This window comes from Emys orbicularis, chromosome 2 (genome assembly GCF_028017835.1).
Source record: "Emys orbicularis isolate rEmyOrb1 chromosome 2, rEmyOrb1.hap1, whole genome shotgun sequence".
NCBI classification, from domain to species: domain Eukaryota; kingdom Metazoa; phylum Chordata; order Testudines; family Emydidae; genus Emys; species Emys orbicularis.
Window position 1 is genome coordinate 204,974,726 of NC_088684.1, and position 23,147 is coordinate 204,997,872.

The 23,147-nt window shown below is 42.1% G+C and overlaps 1 protein-coding gene across 1 annotated transcript in view; it reads right to left on the minus strand.

Annotated features, from left to right (window-relative positions):
• The window catches only part of EEPD1 (endonuclease/exonuclease/phosphatase family domain containing 1), an 86,362-nt gene that overhangs the window by 20,400 nt on the left and 42,815 nt on the right, over positions 1-23,147 (minus strand). The window contains exon 2 of the mRNA XM_065399447.1: positions 17,672-17,723. Coding sequence (XP_065255519.1) covers positions 17,672-17,723 — 52 coding nt within the window. The remainder of the gene's footprint in view (positions 1-17,671; positions 17,724-23,147) is intronic.

A 23,147-nucleotide genomic window follows, 5' to 3' on the forward strand; every position in this document is an offset into this window, starting at 1 on the left:
CACAGACACATGAATGGGTATGTTTTGGAAAAAAGCTTTCTACCTTTCACTCTTGATTTAGTTGTATAACGAGATTAAAGCGAGATACCAACAGCCTTGTGGGTAAGGAGTTGAGGATTATACAAGTTCAGAGAAAAATGCAAGAATGAAAGAAAGTTTAAAGAACAAATACGATGAAAGCGAGACCACCACCAAAACCAAACCAAACCAAACCCTTATGTGAACTTTGACTCTGCCTCATTTTGCCTTTCTACCTGCTTTGCCATGTCAGTGTGACCCTCCTATTCTCTGCTCTTCAGTTTGAATTGGGTCTGTAGCTTTGGATAGGCTTCCTATGTCGGCTTCTTTATTTCTTTCTTCTAATACTAGTACTAAATAACTAATAATACTTAGCCCTCAAATGGCTCTTTTCATCTTTAAAGTACTTCATAAACATTGACTAATTCATGCACCAAAGAACCCTTTTACAGACTGTGGAACTGAGACAGAGCAGTTCAGCACTAGACGTTCAGCTGGACCTTTAACCAGTCTTGTCTTTCCAGATTTTCTGAATTTCCAGATTTCACCCACTCCACGCACCCATCCTCACTTTGCATCTATGAATACCTGCGAGTGCACTTTAACAACTGTGACCACAGAAGTGTTAAGAATTTGCATCTGCAAAACCCACTTGTCCTGGATGCAAATTGTAACAGTAGCATGTACACAGCTATTTGAATTGTTCAAGTGAGCATGCATGGGTTTGGGGAGAAGTGGAAGCCAGGGCCTAAAATCAGGTCCTGAGGCGCAGCTCCACAAAGGTACATAAGCGCCTCACCCCCCAGACCTAGACGCACTCTGAGTCACACAATTCCCACTTGGATGTTGCCTAACCCTGTAGGTCCCTAAACTCACTTGGGACCTAGGTTTTTACAGTAACAGTTCTCCAGGTGCCTAAGTTTCTGGGCATGTGTACTGCTACCTCCCTCTAGGTGTCCAGAAGCATATCTCCTGCCTAAGCCCCAAGGTGATCCATGAACCAGGGGAAAAATAGGTGTTTGGCTGCCTTTCTTGCCCACAGGTGCAAGTAGGTGAGCTCAGAGGCAGCCTACCAGATTGGGTCTCATTCAAAATCTGGCAGGAGGAGGAGGAGGTGATGGCATCCACCTTAAAATTTTTAATCCAGTGGCTAGAGTGCTCACCTGGGATGTGGGAGACCCAGGTTCAATTCCCCGCTCTGCCTAGTGGGGAGTAAGGATTTGAATAGGGGTCTCCTACCTCTCAGGAGAGTGCCCCAACCACTGAACTATGAGATGTTCTTACATGGGGCTCCCTCAGTCTCTCCCTGCTGAAGCTGCTCCACTGTGGATAAATAATGAAAGAATCACTGGAGTTGGGGGACTGGACCCTGGGACTCCCATCTTCCAGGTCGGTGCCTTCACCACTGACTGCAGTGTCAGTCTTACTCTCTTTCTCTCTGGCCCAATGACTCTCATCATCTACCCAGAGTGGAACAGCTTCAAGAGCAGAGATTGAGGGAGCCCCCAGCTGAACATTCCATAGTTTGGTGGCTTGGGCGCTCTCCTGAGAGATGAGAAACCCTCTGTTCAAATCCTTTCTCCCTGCCAGAGGAGGGAAAAATTGAACATGGCTCTCTCCCATCCCAAGTGAGTGCTCTAACCTCTAAGTTAAATGTTATAAGGTCATCACCTCTGGCCATTTGGTGTGGTGTTAGGCAGATGCCTAACTCATTCTCACAAAAAATAACTTATGCACCTCAGCCACCGGACTGCAGGTGCGGGGTTCCCATCTGCGGATTGCTAACAGAGACAGGCGATTATCTCTGTGAGAAGGGTGGGGCTTAAGACACAACCCTCTCGTTGGCATCTCCCCCTGGCTAGCTTAGGCAGCTCCCCACAGAGTGTGCCGGCTTTTGTGGATCACGTTCTTAGGCATCTCTCTCTTCCTTTTCATTGTATTTGGAGTCTAAGGAACTAACTTAAGCTCTGTGGATCGCGGTGTTGTTCCAGAGATTTTCTAGGTGCTGAGCACTGGTTAAAATGAACAGATTAGAATGTGAAGCACTCTTGCAGCTGCGGCGATACTCATTTATGGTGCTTGCATGATTTCTAAAATCACTGTGTTCACTGCTGAAGCAACATATAGTACACCGTTGTTATTTTACTGTACAATCCTTATTTACTGTACAGTAGCCTATTTCCACTTATGAACTGAAAGTACTTGTCCCTGATCAGCTTATGTAAAGATCTGGGTTTTTTAAAATCCCAAATTATTTGCTTTTCTTCCTTCAGCTGATGTTTTGGAAAACCAAATAGTGAGTTTTAATTGGTATGGGAACACAGAGCAAAAACTCACCACAATTACTTCCCAGAAGCCTCCTTTGTAATATCTGACAGGAAATTACACATTTTATCTTTGAAGATTTGATTAAAAAAAGATTACAGTCTACAAAAAATAGTTCTGTGTCTGTCCTTTAAACACAGAAGTCTTGGGATAACAGTTCAGACCTTTCATTTGTGTTTTCCTAGCTTCATTCTAAACAAAATTATTATTTATGTAAAGAAAATCTTCTTATAGAACTTAAAAAAAGACAGAGAAGTGTATTGTCTTTGGTGCAGGACAGTGATATGCAGCAATGAAGAGAAAACACAATACAATCATGCCCTGTAAGCATTGTATGCCAGTGCCAAAGGAACTACAGAACTATCAACTATCTGCTGTCAAAATGGACTGGATAGTATTTCTCAACCAGTTTGTGATTTGGTGCAAATTCTCTTCTCCTGTGTGCATGCTGGAGATCTACACTGCTGTTCTGCTCCCTGATGGGAGAGTCACATATATACACGCACAGGGAGAATATGAGAATTAGCTTGATGCTGTACCCACTGAAATCCATGGTGAAGCTCCCATTGATTTAAATTATGCAGGCTGAGACCCAATATGAGGAGCAGAGCCTGCTGCATGATGAGGAAAGAGGTCTGAACAAATTCCTTTAGAATTCAAGGGTTGGGCAGTAATCAGCTGCAAAAGGACAACAATGTAAGATTACTGCCAGAGTGAAGCCATCCATCTACCACGGTTGTTGGGGAGCTGCAGTAAAAGCTTCCTCTCCCCAGCAGAAAATCACAGAGAATTCTGGAGTTTTAATAGGAGGTGGGAGAGAAAAGGAAAGGCATGGTTGTCATACATATTTATATGCTCTTATTTATACTATTGCCAACCCCAAGCATTCAAAAAACATGAATCACGCCCCTCTTCCCCCCCAAGTCATGAGCAAAATGTGTTGTTTTATGTGCTGCCTTCTGCTTTGGGGGACTTTAGGGCTCACTTTTTCAAGCTTTCTTCTACAACCATGAGGGCTAGAAGCTTACTTTCGTTTTTTTTTTTTTTAATGAAAGCTAAGATACCCATGTAATCACATGACTCCAGCAGCTGGAACTATAAGAAAAAAACACCTAATAAAACTCATGATAAAAATGGCTTCACTGTTCATAATTTCATATGTTTCCAATAAATGCAGACAATTTTGTTGGCTCATAGAGGCTTTGAAGGTTAGCTACTAAATATTGCAAGTCATTTTTGAAGTACTTTCAAATAAATCAATGTTTTGATCTGATTTATGCATAAAAGAATCAGCATAATCATAAATATGATTACTTAAATATCTAGATACAGCAGAAAAAAGATCACAATGAGATCTTTTCATCAAAGAGTTCTTATAAGAAATGAATCCTTGAACTCAGTCACCTTTTCCACATAGTTATAAAACAGTCCACTCATTTACTTGGCTTTAGCAAGAACATGATGACTTCAAAATTAAATAGTTTGTCGTTTCTGGAAAGGGAGGGAAAGTTTAATCTGCTATCGTTTTAGCCTTCAGAGAAACTATAGTACAATATCTCTCTTTGTATTTCTTTGTACACATTCTTCCAGAGAATACGTGAATGCTTGGGGGATCCTATTAGCGATATTGTTAGAGCAATAAAACCACATCAGAATATTCAGAAAACTTATTACAAATGTGCCAACCTGGACATAGCTTCAAATATAAAGAAATTCAAACCTACTACAAAGCAAACTACTGTATGTTTAGCAAAGGTATATGTACACTCCATTTCCCACTATTATTCTGAAACTGCTCAATGAAACCATGTGGTATGCAATAGATGTTAAAGGGAACTTAATGTTCAGGGATATTCCTTTGAGGCTTGTTCCTACAATGTGATGAGCAACTGAAGTCAATGGGAGTGGAAGACACTCACCCTCTCAAGCTTGTGCACTTATAGCTTGTTCCTGCTGCCACTGAAAAGAATTGCAAAACTCCCATTTACTTCAATGGAGCAGGATCAAGACCTTAATGCTAGATTCTGATACCCTTACTCACCTCCAGTAGTACTTTAATCATCGAGGAATCAATAGGACTACTCAAGGTCAGTCAGATTATCAGAATCTGGCCCCTAAATTTGCAAGCCAAATGGAGAAATTCCCTCTGAAGTACAAGATAAAAAGAGAAGAACTAGTTTCCTGTTCAATGGTGAGAGAAAAATAATAAAGCTATATCGATTTGCCATGATCTGGTCTCCCCTGAATCTATTTACCTTCCCATTGCCATGAGCACTGCGCTGAGCAAGCCGAAAGGAAAAAGGAGCTGTAAAAAGAAACTTATCTGAAGAAGGATTTTTTAAAATTGTACTGACATGTTTCCAGGGCTGGGATAAAATTATACTGCCACATAAAATGTGACAGTAATAAAGACAGAAGAAAAAAGCTTAGAGGGAAGCGGGAAACCATTTTGATCTGATTTTAGCAATTTCAGGAAAGTTGCTCTAAAAAGGAAAAATATACAAATAAACAGTTTTCTCCCACATCACAAATGTTTACCCTTTTCTGCATTCCTCCATAGATTTCTCATTTTACAATACATTGTGTTATACTTCATAATGTCATGGAAACAGATTTCATCATATTTCATTATTTCTTTTGGGGTTCTTATTATCAGGAGAATATATTCTAATATACTAGCTTCAAAAGACTTCACTATAGATCAAGAAAACCAGTTTCCCTCACAAATTTCATACAGTATTATTATCCCCTCCTTTCTGATTATATATATTTTTCACATCTTTAATCCTCAGGCAGAGTCCTGATGTGACAATGATTCTTTGCTGGAACAGAAGACAGTTGCTAGTACATTTTTATGAGGAGGAAAAGAAAAGGGCAGGGTTTTCGGTCTTCTCCCTCTGTTGCCCTCCCCCCTAATGATTAATTTAAGAACCGACCTTCTGTACTTTAATCACACAAAATGCTGTTTGAACAGTCCTAATGGTCACTGGCTCCCCATACAGAGTGAATGCATTACTAATCCATTTAGACAGCTAAAAGCTGATTTAGCTTGATATTATGCTGCTCCTGCTGCTATGTAAATTAAAAAAAACAACAACTGACTATCTAAAACTAGGCTTAGAGCTATTGGCCTTCACCTCTTTTGCCACTATCTTGTCCAATAAGGTCAGCCAAAAAGGACAGAATAAGGACTCCATATACTATTTCTACCACCTCTGAAGAAAAACTATATGGTCAGCAGCAAGTGTATCTCCACTGTTTCTTGTTCTTCCTTGACCTGGAATTTTGTGGGCTTATTTTACCTGTGGCACGCTTAGCTCAAATCCAGACTACATTCATAATAGGCTTCATCATGCACTTAGCACAAACGTCAGAGAAAGGTGTGGCATGGAGTTGCACCACCCGATGGGGAGCACCTAAACGCACAGTGCCTCTTGGACCATCCCATCTGTGCTGTGGGTACGGTGACCAGATGTCCCAATTTTATAGGGACAGTCCCGATATCGGGGCTTTTTCTTATATAGGTTCCTATTACCCCCTACCCCCGTCCCGATTTTTCACACTTGCTATCTGGTCACCCTAGCTGTGGGAAAGGGTAAATTTGCAACAGCTTTTTAAAGGGAGCAATTATAATTGAATGTCAGGGGACTGTCAGTCACTTTACCTGAACTGCCCATACTAGCTTATCCGCCTACATCCCTGCAATGGAGCACAGAGATGCCAACACATGATGTACAGCATTGCTTCCCCCTGTTGCTAACTACATACCATCTGTTCTCAGGGGGGGGTGAAAGAGATAACCACTCCCACTGAGAAGCCCTGAAAGACATGAGGCAGCAACTCTGAACTCTGGGCTGGCCAGGCCCCATAAAGTCTCCTGGTAGAAGCAGGTCCCCAGGTAGCTTTATGGTTCCCAGGTAGCTTTAAATCACCCTGCACCCTGAATAGGAAGGGAAGGGAAAAGATATGGCAGTGGGAGAAATGGTGGAGGAAGGAGAGAAGAGTAAGAGGATGCGCTGTGATCCTGTCAGCATTCCAAAGTGGTGCTGGTGATTCAAAAGAGAGGATTCTCACTTCTGTATGAGTATTGGACCAATGATTCATGGAACTAAGGGCCCGCAAAGGTGCCAATTCTGAATGCAAGAGTAGGGTTGCTGTGAATCTGTGCCCTGGTCAAATTACCAAGAACATAAGAGTGGCCATACTGGGTCAGACCAAAGGTCCATCCAGCCCAGTGGCCAATGCCAGGTGCCACAGAGGGAATGAACAGAACAGGGAATCATCAAGTGATCCATCCCCTGTCACCCATTCCAGCTTCTAGCAAACAGAGGCTAGGGACACCATCCCTGCCCATCCTGGCTAATACCCACTGATGGACATATCCTCCAGGAAATTTCTAGTTCTTTTTTGAACCCTGTTAAGTCTTGGCCTTCACAACATCCTCTGGCAAAGAGTTCCACAGACTGACTGTCCATTGTGTGAAAAAATACTTCTTTTCGTTTGTTTTAAACCTGCTGCCTATTAATTTAATTTGATAACCCCTAGTTCTTGTGTTATGAGAAGGAGAAAATGTGACTAGCTCCATTCTAAGTCCCCACTGTACATTTGCCCAGTCATTTCAATTTGACAAATTATTATTCATTTTGGCCCAGACCCTTAGAGGTATTTAGGCTCCTAATTCAATGGGAGCTAACAACATAAACACCTTTGTGGATCTGGGTTTTCACGCTATCAGACAGATGCTATGTTTCACCCAAGGGGTGGTTGCATTACTATGGTAGGTGAAGTCTAATAAAAAGTTTGCCTTTTAGTTTAAGTATGTAAAACACTTTGATCCTACAAGATGAAAAGATAAAATAGTGGAAATGGAAATTGATTATCTTCAAAGCGTTTCATGACCTGGGCCCGGGATATCTAAAATATTGTCTAAAGCTCTGAGATGAAGATCATGGTTGACAACTACGCACCTCTGGCACAATGGAATTCTCAACCATAAGAGTAAAACTTGTCTGTGCATGAGACAGAACCTTCTCTGGGGCTGGTCCAAGACTGTGGAATATTCTACAAAGAACTGAGGACCATCACAAACCTCAACAATTTCTGCTCCAAGTGCAAGGCAGATTTCTTCTCTCATATACATAGCAATAAGTATATTTATATAAAAATAAGACAAGCTAACAAACTAAATCAGGGGTAGGCAAACCTTTTGGTCCGAAGGCCATATCTGGGTGGGGAAATTGTATGCAGGACCATGAATGTAGGGCTGGGGCAGGGGGTTGAGGGGGTGTGGGAGGGGATGCGGTGTGCAGGAAGGGGCTCAGGGCAAGGGGTCGGGGTGCAGGAGGGGTGTGGGTGCAGGAGGAAGTTCATGGAAGGGGGTCGGGGTGCAGGAGGTGTGTGGGGTGCAGTAGGGAGCTCAGGGCAGGGGGTTGGGGTGCAGGAGGGGATGCGGAGTGCCTACCTCGAGCAGCTCCGGGGTGGCAGCAGCGCGCAGTGGGGCTAAAGCAGGCTCCCTGCCTGCCCTGTTCCTGCGCCGCTCCTGGAAGTAGCCAGCATGTCTGGCAGTGGCTCTTGGGGGTGGGGTGGGGCAGGCGGCTCCACCACACGCTGCCCTCCCCTTGGGTACCATCCCTGAAGCTCCCATTGGCCGCAGTTCCCCGTTCCCGGCCAATGGGAACTGCAGGGGGGTGGTGCCTGCAGGCAAGGGCAGCGCACAGAGTCCTCTGCACCCCGCTCCCCTAGGGGCCACAGGGACATGGTGCCGGCTGCTTCTGGGAGCGGCACGAGGCCAGGGCAGGCAGGGAGCCTGCCTTAGCCCTGCTGCGCCATGGGGCTGGCAATCCCGCAGGCCAGATTGAAAGCCCTGATGGGCCGTATCCGGCCCGTGGGCCGTAGTTTGCCCTCCCCTGAACTAAATCCACCCACACAACCAAAACACTGCACTCTACCAAATTATTTAATCCACTGCACATCTAGGGAGAGGATGAGAGGAAAAAACAACACATGACAGATGTATAGTCACATTGCTTAATGCACTACTGGAAGGCGCTCAGATATTATGGTGATGAGCGTGGTATAAGGACCTATAGAGAAGGGCAGGAAGAGGAGAACAAGGTGAGAACAAGAAAGCAAGTACAATAATTCCAGTAGGACCAGGGCACTACTCTAGTCCTGCAGTGCATGCTCCTCATTTCTGCTATGGTCAGTCAGCTGTAGCCTCCATGGTGCTGGTGAACAGACCCTAAATTACGTATTAGCAGGTAAGGAGTTAGATTGCCACCTGCTTTAAGGATGAATTTAGAAAGCAACAATATGATGGGAAGGGGAAAGGACTGAACCCAGATCCCCTCCACTCTGCCAAAACACTGCAGTAAACAACCCACCATCACCACCCACTCTGACAGGTTTCCCTGGCCTTTCAGTTTTAAAGTGTTGTAATCCTACACGTCTCACAAAAACACTACCCCACTCTGAACGGGAGCTACTCTCTGCTCTTGTGAATCCAAATACGAGTATGCGAGCTGAGAAGAGCTTTGTGTGGATGCTTGTAAGGCATCTGCCTGTTTCCACACAGTGCTAAAAGGAGCATCAAATTCACTCAATTTAAAAAAAAAAAAAAAAATCAGGAAGTTTAAGCACTGTACCCACTCAGACAGGATAAAACAACCCACTTCTTCTTTCCCTCTGCCCAGTCTGATCTTAAGCAAGAAGCATTTTAGTTTTGTGTTTCCATTCCTTAACATTCCTTTGTGCATCTTCTGCCCTTCAACCTTATGTAGGGGTAATACTGAGGTTGCCTATTCTCTCCTTGCCCGTTCCATCTCCTTCAGCAAGAGATGTTCACAAAACAAACCTATAGATAAGTCGAATTTGGGCAGGGTGAGCCTTTGACAATTGCTTCTGGCAAACAGAACTTGGCAACAAGTTTTATCCAAAGCAAACTCTCTCTCAGTACAAAGGCTGGCAAGACCGCTGAAGTATGGCGCCATTCAGAAATGCCTTCAGCATTCTCCAGCACTTTGGATTTACACTTCTCTCCTGCACTGGCTCACTGCTCTTGCGTTTTACTTATATAAGAAGTGTTTAAGTATGAAACTCAGGAAATTGTCTGCAGCCTTGTTGATAATGTAGATCATAATGTCTTATGTTCTCTTCCCCAGGCCTAAACTGACAATGAGAAAGTAAAATGTGAAAATACAGATGCTTAAGGGTCAGATTATAATTTCTTTACTCACACTGAATAGCATCTTACTACATGAGAGAAAATAATTCAAGTATAAATTCAATACGTGTGTAGAGGCTTTGGGTCTTTTCTAGCACACTGTTACACAGTCTCATCTGGAATTGTTATATAACTTTAAAAAGTTTAAGTATGTGTAAGAATTTTTGCTAAATTTTAGTAGTATTCTAAAAGGTACACCTCTACCTCAACATGATGCTGTCCTCAGGAGCCAAAAAAATCTTGCGCAGCCCCCCCCTTCGACCCCCGGAGCACTGCTTTACCGCGTTATATCCGAATTCGTGTTATATCGGGTCGCGTTATATCGAGGTAGAGGTGTACATTCTCCCTTTGACATGTGGGAAATGCACTATCCGAGGTCACCTTGACTCCTATAGGAGAAAAAAATCCCACCTCAGGTCCTCGACACAAAATAGCAGCACACTTTATCTAGCAAACATTTCTTCAATACCTTTTAACTGTGGCATAAAGGGCAATGGTTATTCATGTGCTAGTATAAATAAATAATACTTCTCAATTATATAGTGCCCTCCAGCTAACGATCTAAAAGCTTTTCAGCAACACTAAGTGATTATGCCTCAATATCCTGGTGAAATAGGCTCATTAAATATTATTCTCCCTACATTACAGAATGGGAAGCAAACAGAGAGGTAAAATGATCTGTTAAAGGTTACATTGTAAGTCAGAGCCAGAGTCAGAATTAGGCTCCCAGGTCTTTTAGCACCTCCTCCTATTTTCAAACCACTAGACAATGCTGCCTCCCTGTATCACTCTAGACAGCATAAATATGTTAAAACAGATTAACAAAAAAGCCAAGTTTTAAGCACAGTCAATATTTACAACTTCTTAACTAACCCAGGGCTCAACCCTTGATTTGTGTTAATTAAATATTATTATTTATCAGTTACAGAGTTGGGGGACAAACGCATCAGTCCTGTGGCCTTTATTAGTCAGGACTCCCATTAACAGTTCACAAAAATATGCACATGAAGATGCCGTACTGGACTAAATTCAGTCCTAGTCTAAGCAGGGGCACCTCCTGCTGGAGTCAATAAAACTTACGTCCATGAGGGAAAAAACTGTTGTTAAAACACTGGACTGGACTCAGGAGACCTGGATTCAATTCCTGACCTAGCCAGACTTCTAGGGTGACCTTTTGCAAGTCATTTAACCTCTGTGCATCTCCATTCCTCATCTATAAAATTAGGATAATAATTCTTCCCTACCCCTTTGGGATGCTGTAAGGATAAATTCATTAATAATTGTGAGGTGGCCAGATGCTATCGCAATGAGGGCAGTAGATAGGATTATACCAGGTTCTGTTTGTCCCACCATATATATGCATACACGCACATAAACATGCATACACAGACTCGTACATATTGGAGTATTCATGTACACAAGAACTGACGTGCCTGTACTTAAACATGCAAACAGGAAACATGAGCTGTATTTCAAACACTGAACAACTCTTTTCTGCTTAATATCCTTTCACAAAAAAAAAAAAAAAAAGTCTGCTTTGCTCTGAAAGGGATTTAGAAAGCACAGTGATTACAATGTGTTTAATCATGATTAAACACTGATCTGTCTCAATCTACTCAAAAGTAGACCAAAAAAAAAAAAAAACAACCTCACCCCCAACTGACATTCTAATAACTCAACAGAGATTGTCAAAGAACGTGCAGATAATGTCAGAAGAAAATACTGTATTGAATCAAGAACACTGAAAATCGTTTCTTGTTAAACATCTCTGCCTATCAGTATACTTAGCAGACCACAGAACACTACTGCAGAGACAGCACTGCACAACTCAGCATTTTAAAAATAGGTTAGAAGTGCCTGAAATCCCCTGCAAACTGCAATAATAATTGTACAGCTACAAAGGGGAATGCAACAGAGTTGCCTCTTTTCTCCCGTCCTCTGGATCTTTCCCTGGAACACCTGGCAATGCTAATATGCAGCACCCAATACTTAAAGGCATCTCTATCAAACAAACAGAATGTAGTATCAGTTGCTATGCGGTTGACATTAGTGTTATAGTAAATAAACCTGCCTGCTCAACACCACACCCACTGTATTTCACGGATTCCTCTGTGGGTCTGTATCAGGATTCTGCATCAACAGGAATGGTCACACCTACTGGGCGGGTCCAAAATATCGATCCCAACATCTACTGTTTCACACTGGCAAAGAAGGGGGCATAAAAGATGTGTGCCCCACTTTTCAACCTGGTTCCACTTAAATTTGGATCACATCACAATACAAACAGAAGTGCACAAAGGTGACCTGAAGTACTCTTCTCACTGCTGAGTAGGGTGAAAATAGCTAATAATGAACATATATCCTATGAATTACTTGGATTTTGGGATTGTCATCAATGCAGATAAATGCTACATGTTTTAAAACAAGATAATTATGTTCTTTTTATGGGAAAAGAAACAGCCCTATCTCCTTCATATGATTTGGGGAGGAGAGAGGGGGGAAGACAGGGCTGCCTGGAGGAAAAGGACCTACCAGATTAATATCTCTATCATTTAGCTTTCCATGCACATCCCCACACAAAATGTCAGAGTAGAAAGGATGCTGACATTTAGAGAACAGACACATACCTCTACTTAACCCAGCTATCAAGTGCACTGGATATTAACTCTAGTAAGAACTCCAGTGTACATTAACCCAGTTCTCACCCCAGCCTGGGTAAGCCGCTCAAGAACATCACTCATTCCAGGCTAGACAATTCATTTCTAACCCATCCATACATTCCAGTTGACCTTACACTTTCAAAAGACTACTGAACAGACAACACTATCTTAAGAAGTAAAACTCCTAATAGTTGACAAGAAATTGGCAACCCTGACATATCTGCTGTGTAAATATCAGAGTCCTTTATCACACAATCCAGTATATCAGCAGATAGGCAAGCTTACTAATACACAATTAGGGAAGGAATGGCCTACAATAAGTATAGTATTCTACAGTGCAGGCTTACAAAATCTCAATGAAAAATGGGATCAAGGCCCCAACATCATTAACATCTCAGACCCAACTGGGAAAATATTTGGCAAAATATCAATACGGAACTGGAAATAATCTTATGATTTTACCAAAATAAAAGGATCAAAATTGATATTATTGAACTCCAGAGAGGCTTTTAAAGGAGATTTTAAAAAACAAAACAAAACACATAGCAATCACCAGTGATGATGACAACCACATGCCAATGTCATCTAATTTAAATCCTGAACTGAAGTCCACTGAAATTAATGGGAGTTCCATTGACTTCAGTTGGCTTTAGATCAGTCCCATAACGTACACATGCCCTAAATTATGTTCTTTTGGGGGGGGGGAATAAATTTAAAAACTATGCAAGGGCCTCTGTATGGCCTTGGAACTACCATACAATCCACATAACTGTGTCTGCTTCAGGATTTGACTATTCCAGTCAACCGCATAAAGTGGATCTGCATTGCAGTGAGTGTGGCAAAACATATCTTACTGGGAAAATGGAGCTCTGAAGCATCTTTAACACACAGAATATACCAGCACTTCATTGTTAACACATAGAGGGCCAGAGGGCCAGCTGGTGTGTGAAGCTGGGCTAATTTACACCAATTGAGGATCTGGCCCAGATTTTTTTTTTTTTTTTTTTTTTTTTTAAACCAGTGGCATCTTTGTTTTTGGAGGGGTAGGTTAGTCTTTTCACCATCATGAGAATGTGTGTGTGAAGTTTGTTTGCTTTGTAAACAGAGGTAGAAAAGTTCCAGGGAGGTTTCTTCCTGCGTGTTCTGTTGACTTCAGAGCACCAATGAGCACAGCACAATAATTTTAGCGTATTTGCTGTGCACAGCAAAACGCTCATGGGTTTGAACATAAAAACAGGAGCTGGGCTGGAATGTCACCTGGCTGGCTTTGCAGTTCAATCTTCTGACTACCTAAACAGATTTCTTCTTAAATTATAAGGCGTAGATTTCCCTTGAGGGGATATTTTTTCTCCCTATATTTATTTAATGTGAACTGGCCAAGAGTTTCTCATCTTTAATTAGGGACTGTATACAATTACTTTTGTAATATTTAATATTTAGATAAGGTAGATAGTACACCCCCCCACACCATGCCTATGTGGTGGTGATATCCATGTGATACACTGGAGAGCTATGTGATACATTGGATTTATCGCGTACCTTTAAACAGCTCATATGTGCTCTGCCAGCTAACCAATCTCCTCCAGGGTTGCATCCAAAGTTCAAATCCTCTAAGCATCTTTGCCAATCATGAGCAATGCAACCATCACAAATTCATGTTGTTAAATCCTTTCAACCACACCCAATCTTCTCATGATTTCCCCATATGTCCCTGTGTATGACAAAAGATAGAAGTGCTTTTCAAACAAAGGACTGTGAGTTCTACAGTTTAAACTGCCAAATAAGCAGCACTGTTGTGACAGATGAGGTAAGCTGAGGCTGAGTAAGGGAGAAACAGACAGACTTGGAGGTTTAAGATATGACAAAATGCTTCTTATAGCTAGAACTTACTAAGGATCCAGTAAAGCACTTAAGCACATGCTTAACTTTAAGCATGTGAATTCTACTTAAGTCAGTGAGACTACTTACATGCTTAAAGTTAGACATGAGCCGAAGTGTTCTGATGGACTGGGGCCAAAAGGAAAACAAATGGGCTTGCCTTAAGAGTCTCTCTGTGTCTGGATTTGAGTTGTAGTAGGGGCTCACTGGGGGAAATTCTTGGTTAAGGACTCACTCTTCTTATATGACCCAATCCTGTTCCATTGAAAACAACAATTCTTCTACTGACTTCAATGGGAGCAGGCTATGGCCCAAATTCCTCCTAGAGTCCAATTTTACAATTCTCACTCACATTCAGTAGCACTTACTTGTGTCAACAGTCCCATTGAAGTCAAGTGAAATAACTGCTACCTAGTGTGAGTAAGGGTTGCAATACTTAGCCCAGAGCAACTTGCTCTAGCTAAATCCAGACAATTTCACCTCCCGGCTGGGTTCTTAAGTAATCCTTAAAAGTCGGGCAGACCCTTGTGGCAGATTTTTTGGCTTAAAAGGGCATTGTCAGGCCAAATTTGGCCAGTTTCTAAAATTAGACTTCTACAAAACCTCAGAACAATGTAAATGTTTCCATTATTATTAGAATTAAATAATAACAGGTTTGTTTGTTTTTAAACAAAAAACAAATATTTCTTCACACTGTACGAAGCCCCATATGTTGCAGCATTGTTCTAGTCTATGAGTACCTGAAAGTAAAACTGGCCAATCTATTTATTGTCCAAGCTGTGGAAAATGCAAAAAGTAAATGAACATAAGTAGTTAAAGATGAGATTTAAAACAAAAAAAAAACCCACCAACTTTTGCTCTTGAAAAATCAAAATATAAAGGTAAATAATTTAAATATACAGTTAGATCTTTATCTTGCTCTTTTTCTTGTGTTTAAGGAGTGTGTGTCAAAAACTGACATACTGAATCAGGCTATCACAGGCTGTTTTGATTCTACCACCATCAAGGAGGTGCTATGTTCATAGCTTGAGAAACTGCTAACTCCTACCCCCGCTCTGTGAGTCAAGGCAGTGCTGTCAGCCCCTCACTTTCATGAGCATCTCCCCAAAATCCAGATAAACTTTTAAAAAAGACACAAAACCCTGTTAATAGTTATTGCCTGATCAGTTGTTTCCCCATATCTAGGCCTTGATTCTGCAAAGACCTATGCACATGTTTAACTTTACACACTTCCATGGGACTTTGCCTTCAGTGGGACTACTCCACCATGTGCAAACTTAAGCATGTGCACAGGTCTCTGTCGGACTGAGGGGGAGCTCTTTCTTCTCCTCCTCCTCCTCCACAGATGTTCACATAAAACCTTTGTAAGTATATTATATCTCACCCTTCTTTTAAAAATCAACACAGGATTCTGTATCAAGAAATGAAAAATTAGGCTACTGAAGTTAAAGAAAATATATTATTAGTGAATACCCAGTAAGATGACATGACAAAGGCCAGAAAACGTATTAAAGGAAAAACACCTTTGTTAAAAACTCAGCTAGCTTAAAAAAAACCATCCAAGCACCTTTAGATACAAGAAATCTAAGGTGTACGGATTAGTAAAAGATATTTAGTATTTTATTTCTACAACACTATAGGATTAAATAGCAATTTAAAAGACAACATGAGTTGCATATTCCACAGAGGAACTCTAAGTAGATAGCACGGAGATCACTATTCTAGTGACCTGTGCTTAAAAAAAAAAATTGAAAAAAGAAGGATGGGGAGTGCAAAATGTTCCTGTACGTATATAACACAACACTGTTATTTTCCAGGGGGATAAATTGGCCTTTTTAATTCTTTAAGCCTGGCATAGTATCAAAGCAGATATAAAATAGTCGCAGAGCTCAATTTAGAAACATCATTTTTCTTATGTTGAGCTTTTATGAAGAGCTTCCTGCAAAGCTACAAACAATGGCCTGTCCGGCAGTCACACCACACTGAGGTCACCCTTTCTTGCAAGGTCTTGTTTAAGGAGGCATTTTGCCAAAAGGTAAACAGAGGTCTGCCAAAGACATGTGGAATTAAAAGTCCATTGACCCTCAAAGAAGGACCCTAGTAGATCCACCACCAGAAACAACAACAACAACAACATCATATGCTTGTTATATATATAAAATGGGTGGGTGGGTGTATAAAAAGAAAGAAGGATCAGATATTTGATGCCCTTAGCCAAAAATCTTGCTCTTAGCCTACTGAAGCCAATGAAATGACTCCCATTGACTTAAAGAGGCGTGGTTAAGGCCCTTTGTGAAACTCACCCTATGCAAAAACAAAGCTCAGGACACAGACACAACTTGTGCTGGCCCTCTGCACGCAATACCAAGGGGTGTTCCTGTTGTTCAGGACTGAGGTAGTTCTCTACACATGTTCATTCTATATCTCCTAGTATTTCTAGAACAGGGGTAGGCAACCTATGGCACGCGCGCCAAAGGCAGCACTCGAGCTGATTTTCGGCGGCACTCACACTGCCCGGGTCCTGGCCACCAGTCCGGGGGGCTCTGCATTTTAATTTAATTTTAAATGAAGCTTCTTAAACATTTTAAAAACCTTATTTACTTTACATACAACAATAGTTTAGTTATATATTATAGACTTATAGAAAGGGACCTTCTAAAAATGTTAAAATGTATTACTGGCACGCGAAACCTTAAATTAGAGTGAATAAATGAAGACTCGGCATATCACTTCTGAAAGGTTGCCTACCCCTGTTCTAGAATATTGATCATATGAAATGAATGCAGGGCAGGCTATACAGCTTCAAATTGAGTGGACAACAAATAGGATGTCTGGTTCTCCATGGAATAGATTAGTATTTTTGAAAGATCTGAAGCTGGAGTGATTATAAATACATGATATTTATGATTTACATGAAAAGCCTGGCTCTGGTGTGTATGGCTCCTTAAATCTGCTCACTCAGATCTCAAGTGGCCTGTTTGTGGTACATTCTTGGCCTTGTTGCAATAGGAAATTTATGCTACAAATTTTCTTTCATTGCCACCAGAACAGCTTCACAGTTGGGATCACTAGTGTAGACTGGATGTCAGCAACTGCCATTGTCTTAAACACATGTTTTGTAGACTTGTTCTGAGTAGCCAAATTGTTGGAGCCCTCTCTACATCAGTGCTCCTACCACTGCATAAAGCCACTTTTGCCCTGGCCAGGCCCCTCAGGCTCCAAAGGGATGTAGCACAGAATTAGGGTCTTCCTGACCTCTTTGGACATTTCCTCACTCTTTTTGCAAACCATGTACTTCACCTAACTTTGGAAATGCTCCTACAAACAGATTAGAGAGAGAGATTTCTTTTCAAATCCTGCTATAACATACAAAAGCCTCTAGAGAATACAATCAGTCCGGAACAAATGTTGTCCCTCTGACTCTATGTATTGTGAAGCTGAAAAGAAGTCCTACTTGTTTATGTTTTATGCCGTTTGATTTCACATGAAGTTTGGAAACCCTGCTGACATTAAAAGATTTGAGCTTGAATACATTTTATTGTTGTTGTATAAAAGGTTAAAAAAATACCTTTTCCAAAGCATCTCTATCGAACAGCTCCTGCACTGCCAAGAGCTTGATGCTGTAAGAGAGAAACACAAAAAATGAATCATTTAATGGCAAACATTTCCAAAGCACTAGTTATACTAGGATTGAAATCTTGCTCTTATTTTTTTTTTTTTTCTTTCAGAAGGTTTAAAATGCCTGTTGCATGATGCAGCATGCAGGAGTCTTACAATAAATCATGGGACAGGCACTGTTACGCGCTTTGTTTGATCTGATATAGCTGTCCTACATAGACTTTTTGGTTCCTAAATTAGTAAACATATTCAAATTCGCCATGTAAGAGTAGTCACACTGGTCATCCCATTTGAACAGTTTAAAACAACACTGAAAGATCTTTTGAAAACAAATACTGAAGAAGTATTTAACAGAACGGTCATTTTTCTATCCAAATATTTACATCTCTGCAGTTGCTCTTTAACCAGTTTTGTTCTTCGATATCAACAATTTACCAATTTCCATGGTATCCATCACTGGATATTTGGGACACTATACAAAAGTTACAATATTTAAAACAGAACTGGGCTCAAGACATTAAGGGGGGGGGAACAAGTTACACACACACACACACACACACACAAAACTGCCCAGAAAGAAGTACACCGGACCCTCGCTAGAACGTGCATCTATATAGCACAAATTCACATATAACGCAGTCGTGGCCATGGATCCCAAATTTAATTACAATTCATTTTAACGTGGTCCCCGCTATAACGCGGTACCGCGCGTGGATCCCAAATCCCGCGTTCTAGCAAGGGTCCGGTGTATATGATTTACCCCTTTTCTATTCAAAGCCTTATTCCCTCACCATTACACAAAACTCTTCTTTATTTAACCTATCACTGATGGCTCACAAAGGGCTAAATCTTGCTCACCCTATGCCAATGACTTCAATGGGACTGTAAGTAAGACAAGCAGTATTTGCCCTATAAGGCAAATAAAAGATGTGAAGTCATCACTAGGTGAAGGCATGCACTGAAGTCCCAGATCTACACTGGCATCATCATCTTAATCAGGATGGAATACATTATATGGAAATTACCTCCCTATCCGTTTGCTGCATTCAGTGGTCAAACCATTGCTCCAGTTCTTTGTACACGTGCCTTTTTAGTACAAATTCCTATCCCATTCTAATTCCTATTGTATGTTTACGGACTTTTTTTTCCACTCTGAGCCTGATATGCACAAAATCCAGGGGATTAACTCAAGGTTCACAGGAAACACACTCTCATTTTTCATCCAGACAATTAAGCAAAGGCTATGGTCAAGCTCTAATGTAAATGGGCATCGACTTCAAAGGAGCTATGCTGATTTACACCACAAGAGGATTTGGCCCTGTTTGATCTTTCATGAGAGAAGAGATTATAAACTAAACAAGTGCCTTTTAGGTCAGTTTACCACAATTCCCCTTAAACTGGTTCTGAACACAGTTGGCTGGTCAGTGGAAGGTAAAGCCATGTTAAACATTAAAAATCCCACTATACTTTATGCTAGGAGGAAGCTAGTTTAGGGCCAGATCCCATGTGGTACTGAGTGATCATCCTCAACTCCAGTGGGAGCAGGGAGCCCTTAGTCTGTATGTATTTCAGTTTTGTAATCTTGACTGTGGTTTTGAAAATAATTTAGCACGATTTGGACTCATCCACAATGACCAGGCAACTTAGCTCAACATCAGTCTAGCAGGAAATGGGGCTGGAACAGTGTGTTAAAATCCAGGTCTTTCTGTATTTCCCCACCCCAATCCCTTGCCCTAGGTCGGAACCCCCTCCTGCACCCCAACCCCCAGCCCCACCCCAGAGCCCAGACCCCAGTCAAAGCCCGCACCCCAACCCTCTGCCCCAACCTGGAGCCCCCTCCCATACGCCAAACCCCTCAGCCCCAGCCCCCTCTAGCACCTGACCCCCTGTCCCAGCCCTGAATCCCTCCTGCACCCCAAACCCCTCATTCCTGGCCCCACCCAAGCCCGCATCCCCAGCCAGAGCCCACACCCCCTCCAACACCCTAACCCCCTGCCCCAGCCCAGAGCCTCCTGCTGCACCCTGAACCCCTCATTTCTGGCCCCACCCCAGGCCTGCACCCCCAGCCCAAGCCCTTACCTCCTCCCACACTCCAACCCCCTGCCCCAGCCTGGTGAAAATAAACGAGTGAGTGAAGGGTGGGGAAGAGCAAGCGACAGAGGGAGGGGGAATGGAATGAGTGGGGGCGGGGCCTCGGAGAAGGGGCAGAGCAGGGGCAGTGCCTCACGGAAGGGTCAGGCAAGGGTGTTCGGTTTTATACAATTAGAAAGTTGGCAACCCTAATGTCGGGGCATTATCCTACCTGTAGAGAAGTAGAAATCTTGGCCACTCCAGGGCCTCTCTATACTAGAGAATTTTAGGGGAAAAATCCCATGCATAGTACCCTCAGTTCAGCTGCATTTCTAATCAAACTGGTAGGAGCTCTGGTGCAGATAAGGCTCTGTGGTTTCCAGTGTCTTTACAAGTGAAAAAATGAGCATAACAGTGAGGAATCAGGTATCATTTCCCCCTCCTTTTTTTGCAAACTTTAAGTCCAAAACCCCATTTTATACCAAATCACCTCCGAAGGAACCATAAGTACTTTTAAAATACATTACTTATAAAGAGTGCTGGCCATTTCACATTTTGGACTTGATTCAAACCTGTTTGGGTAGCAGGTGCAAACTTTGCACCCACTGTACCAGCAGGGTCACTGGAGAAGTCAAAAGCACTGTTTGCACTTTTTCCTGCTCATGGGGCTTCACCAGTAGACATCAGGCATAACGTACAGTCAAGGCTCCATGGACTGAAGGCTAGCCAGAGTACGCAATAAATCAGTAGCTTCAGACATGCCACCTAGCAGAAATGTGTGTCTACTTAGGGATTGCAATAATTGACTGCAGGTCTCCTGGCAGAACAAGAACATTCTCCACCACCAGCGTTTTGCATTTATGCTGATATTGCCACTCCGATTACCATGCTTTCTTTCCAGTCTTACAGCCAGCCACTTAACAGATTGTCCATGTGACCCTGAGGAAGCTCCACTTTTCACCAGTATACCCATGTATTTGCATCGCAGCAGGGAATGTTGCTCACAGCCACTGCTGAAATGAGTCAATGATTCTGGACAGCCACAACAGTGTATTTAAGGCTTAAAAACTGATTTACTTCTGAGGCCATGCTAGGAACTGATGCATAAGTCTGCCAGAGGAAGCCATCTGCAGTGTACACCAGAAGTTTTATTGTCCTACAAACCCCTGGAACTATGCTGCATATTCCTGACTGGCATCTTATTTATTAACTATGTGTATACACCGATACCTCGATATAACGCGACCCGATATAACACGAATTCGGATATAACGCGGTAAAGCAGTGCTCCGGGGGAGGGAGGGGCGGGGCTGCGCACTCCGGTGGATCAAAGCAAGTTTGATATAACACGGTTTCACCTATAACGTGGTAAGATTTTTTGCCTCCCGAGGACTGCGTTATATCGAGGTAGCGGTGTATATATATATATCCAGATATAAAGCACTCCTGTAACAGAAGCTGGCATGACAAGGTTAAATCAGGCCCTTTTCACTACATTTCCATGCCTTCCACTAAGAACTGTCATGTTCTCAACCAGTGGTTCTCAAACTTTTGTACTGGTGACCCCTTTCACATAGCAAGCCTCTGAGTGCGACCCCCCTAATAAATTAAAAACACTTTTAATATTACATATATTTTTAATATATTTAACACCATTATAAATGCTGGAAACAAAGCGGGGTTTGGGGTGGACGCTGACAGCTTGCGACCCCTGAGGTAATAACCTCGCGACCCCCAGTTTGAGAACCCCTGTTCTAAACCCTAAATATACCGGTCTTCACTTTCATGTATTTCAAGTTTTCATACCTCTCCAAATTTCATAATGACCAGGTATAGTGAAGTATAAAACAGTTCCAGGCAATGCTTTTTAGGTCTGCCAGGTCTATTGCTATCAGTACAGAGAGGGCTAGTATCCTGATAAAGACAGTTCAGACACTAATATGCTTCCAACAAAGGAGTACATCAGAGAAAACGTATAGCTCTAATGCACTGCTGCTGTAAGAGTAGGAGGAATCTGGATATCTGCTATGATTTACTGAGTATGCTGTACAATAATATTCTAGTAGAGAGAGGTACTTAAGGAAAAGGCAATGCTGAAATTAGAGAACCTTTCAATCTACTTATCGGAAAGCTCATAGCTGAGCAAATAAGCATTGAGCAAAGAATGCATTTCAATAAAAAATGCTTTTAAACCAGTGCAGACCCACTGCCTCTTGTTTTTCTTATTTTCTGTCCCTAATTCTATTTATTTATTTAATTTTTAAAATGTGCTTGTGAATGCCAAGGTTGTGAAAGAAGTTGGTACTGACACCCTGGTTCTTTATTTATTCACAGAACAAGTACAGCACTGGCAATGGCAGTACAACCCTCCCCACCCGGCACCATGAATACATCTTAATATTGGAGAAGCCACCTCTCTGGACAGGCAATGTGAACTCCATCTCCACTGAACTCTTGGCCTCTCAGAGGTGACTGTCATCCAGGGCAATAATTAGATAGTGATTTTTTTCCAGTGATGTGCATCCACTGGGTGATGGATTGAGAGCCATCAACTTGCATCTAGGCCACTAGGCAGTTGTCATAGTACAGTAATAACTGTGTCACTATATATCTGGGCTGGATTTGAACTCCATGCTTAGTGGCTAGTTAAAGGTTCCCTATCCATTTACCCCCTCCCCCCACCACTGAGTGACCAATCACTAACATTCTAAGCTTGCACAGGACGAACGTGAGACAGTTCATATGGAGGAATTCCTGTACATAAGTTCACTAGAAGTTCAGTGCGATCAGGCAGACAAATGAAGTGGTTCAGTAAAAAGATCAGACTCAGATCCATACTGCCGATAATGCAAACTGTGATTTTGCCTTTCCCTGGCAAATAATGCAGCACAAGATGCTTAATGTGCAAATTACTTTCATTATTTCTCTAGCTGCTTGTAACCTTCATAAAGCATTTAATTTCTGATCAGAAGCAACACGAATAGTTAAGGTGGCTGCTGATTCTACCTATTTACTGGTTCATTTGTAAAAACACTATTTGTAGAGTTCAGTAGATAATTTGACCTTCCATGGCTGAAAGTGAGAGATGATGAGCCAAACTGTCATTACAATTGCCACTCTCACTATTGGTCCCTCTGTTATTGCATACTCTCTTCTACAATGCTATTCTGGTTCCCTGCTATACTAAAGCCCATTAGAATTCCTCCGACCTGCCATGTGTTCTTATTTAAAACTGAATGTACTCAGTTAGACCAAAAGGGTGTTTACATGAAGAGAGGGATCAGTTTCCTTCATCCGATTGATTTATAGGGCTGCAATAGTCCTATTCAGCAGCCCAGGACCAACATGAAGCTTCT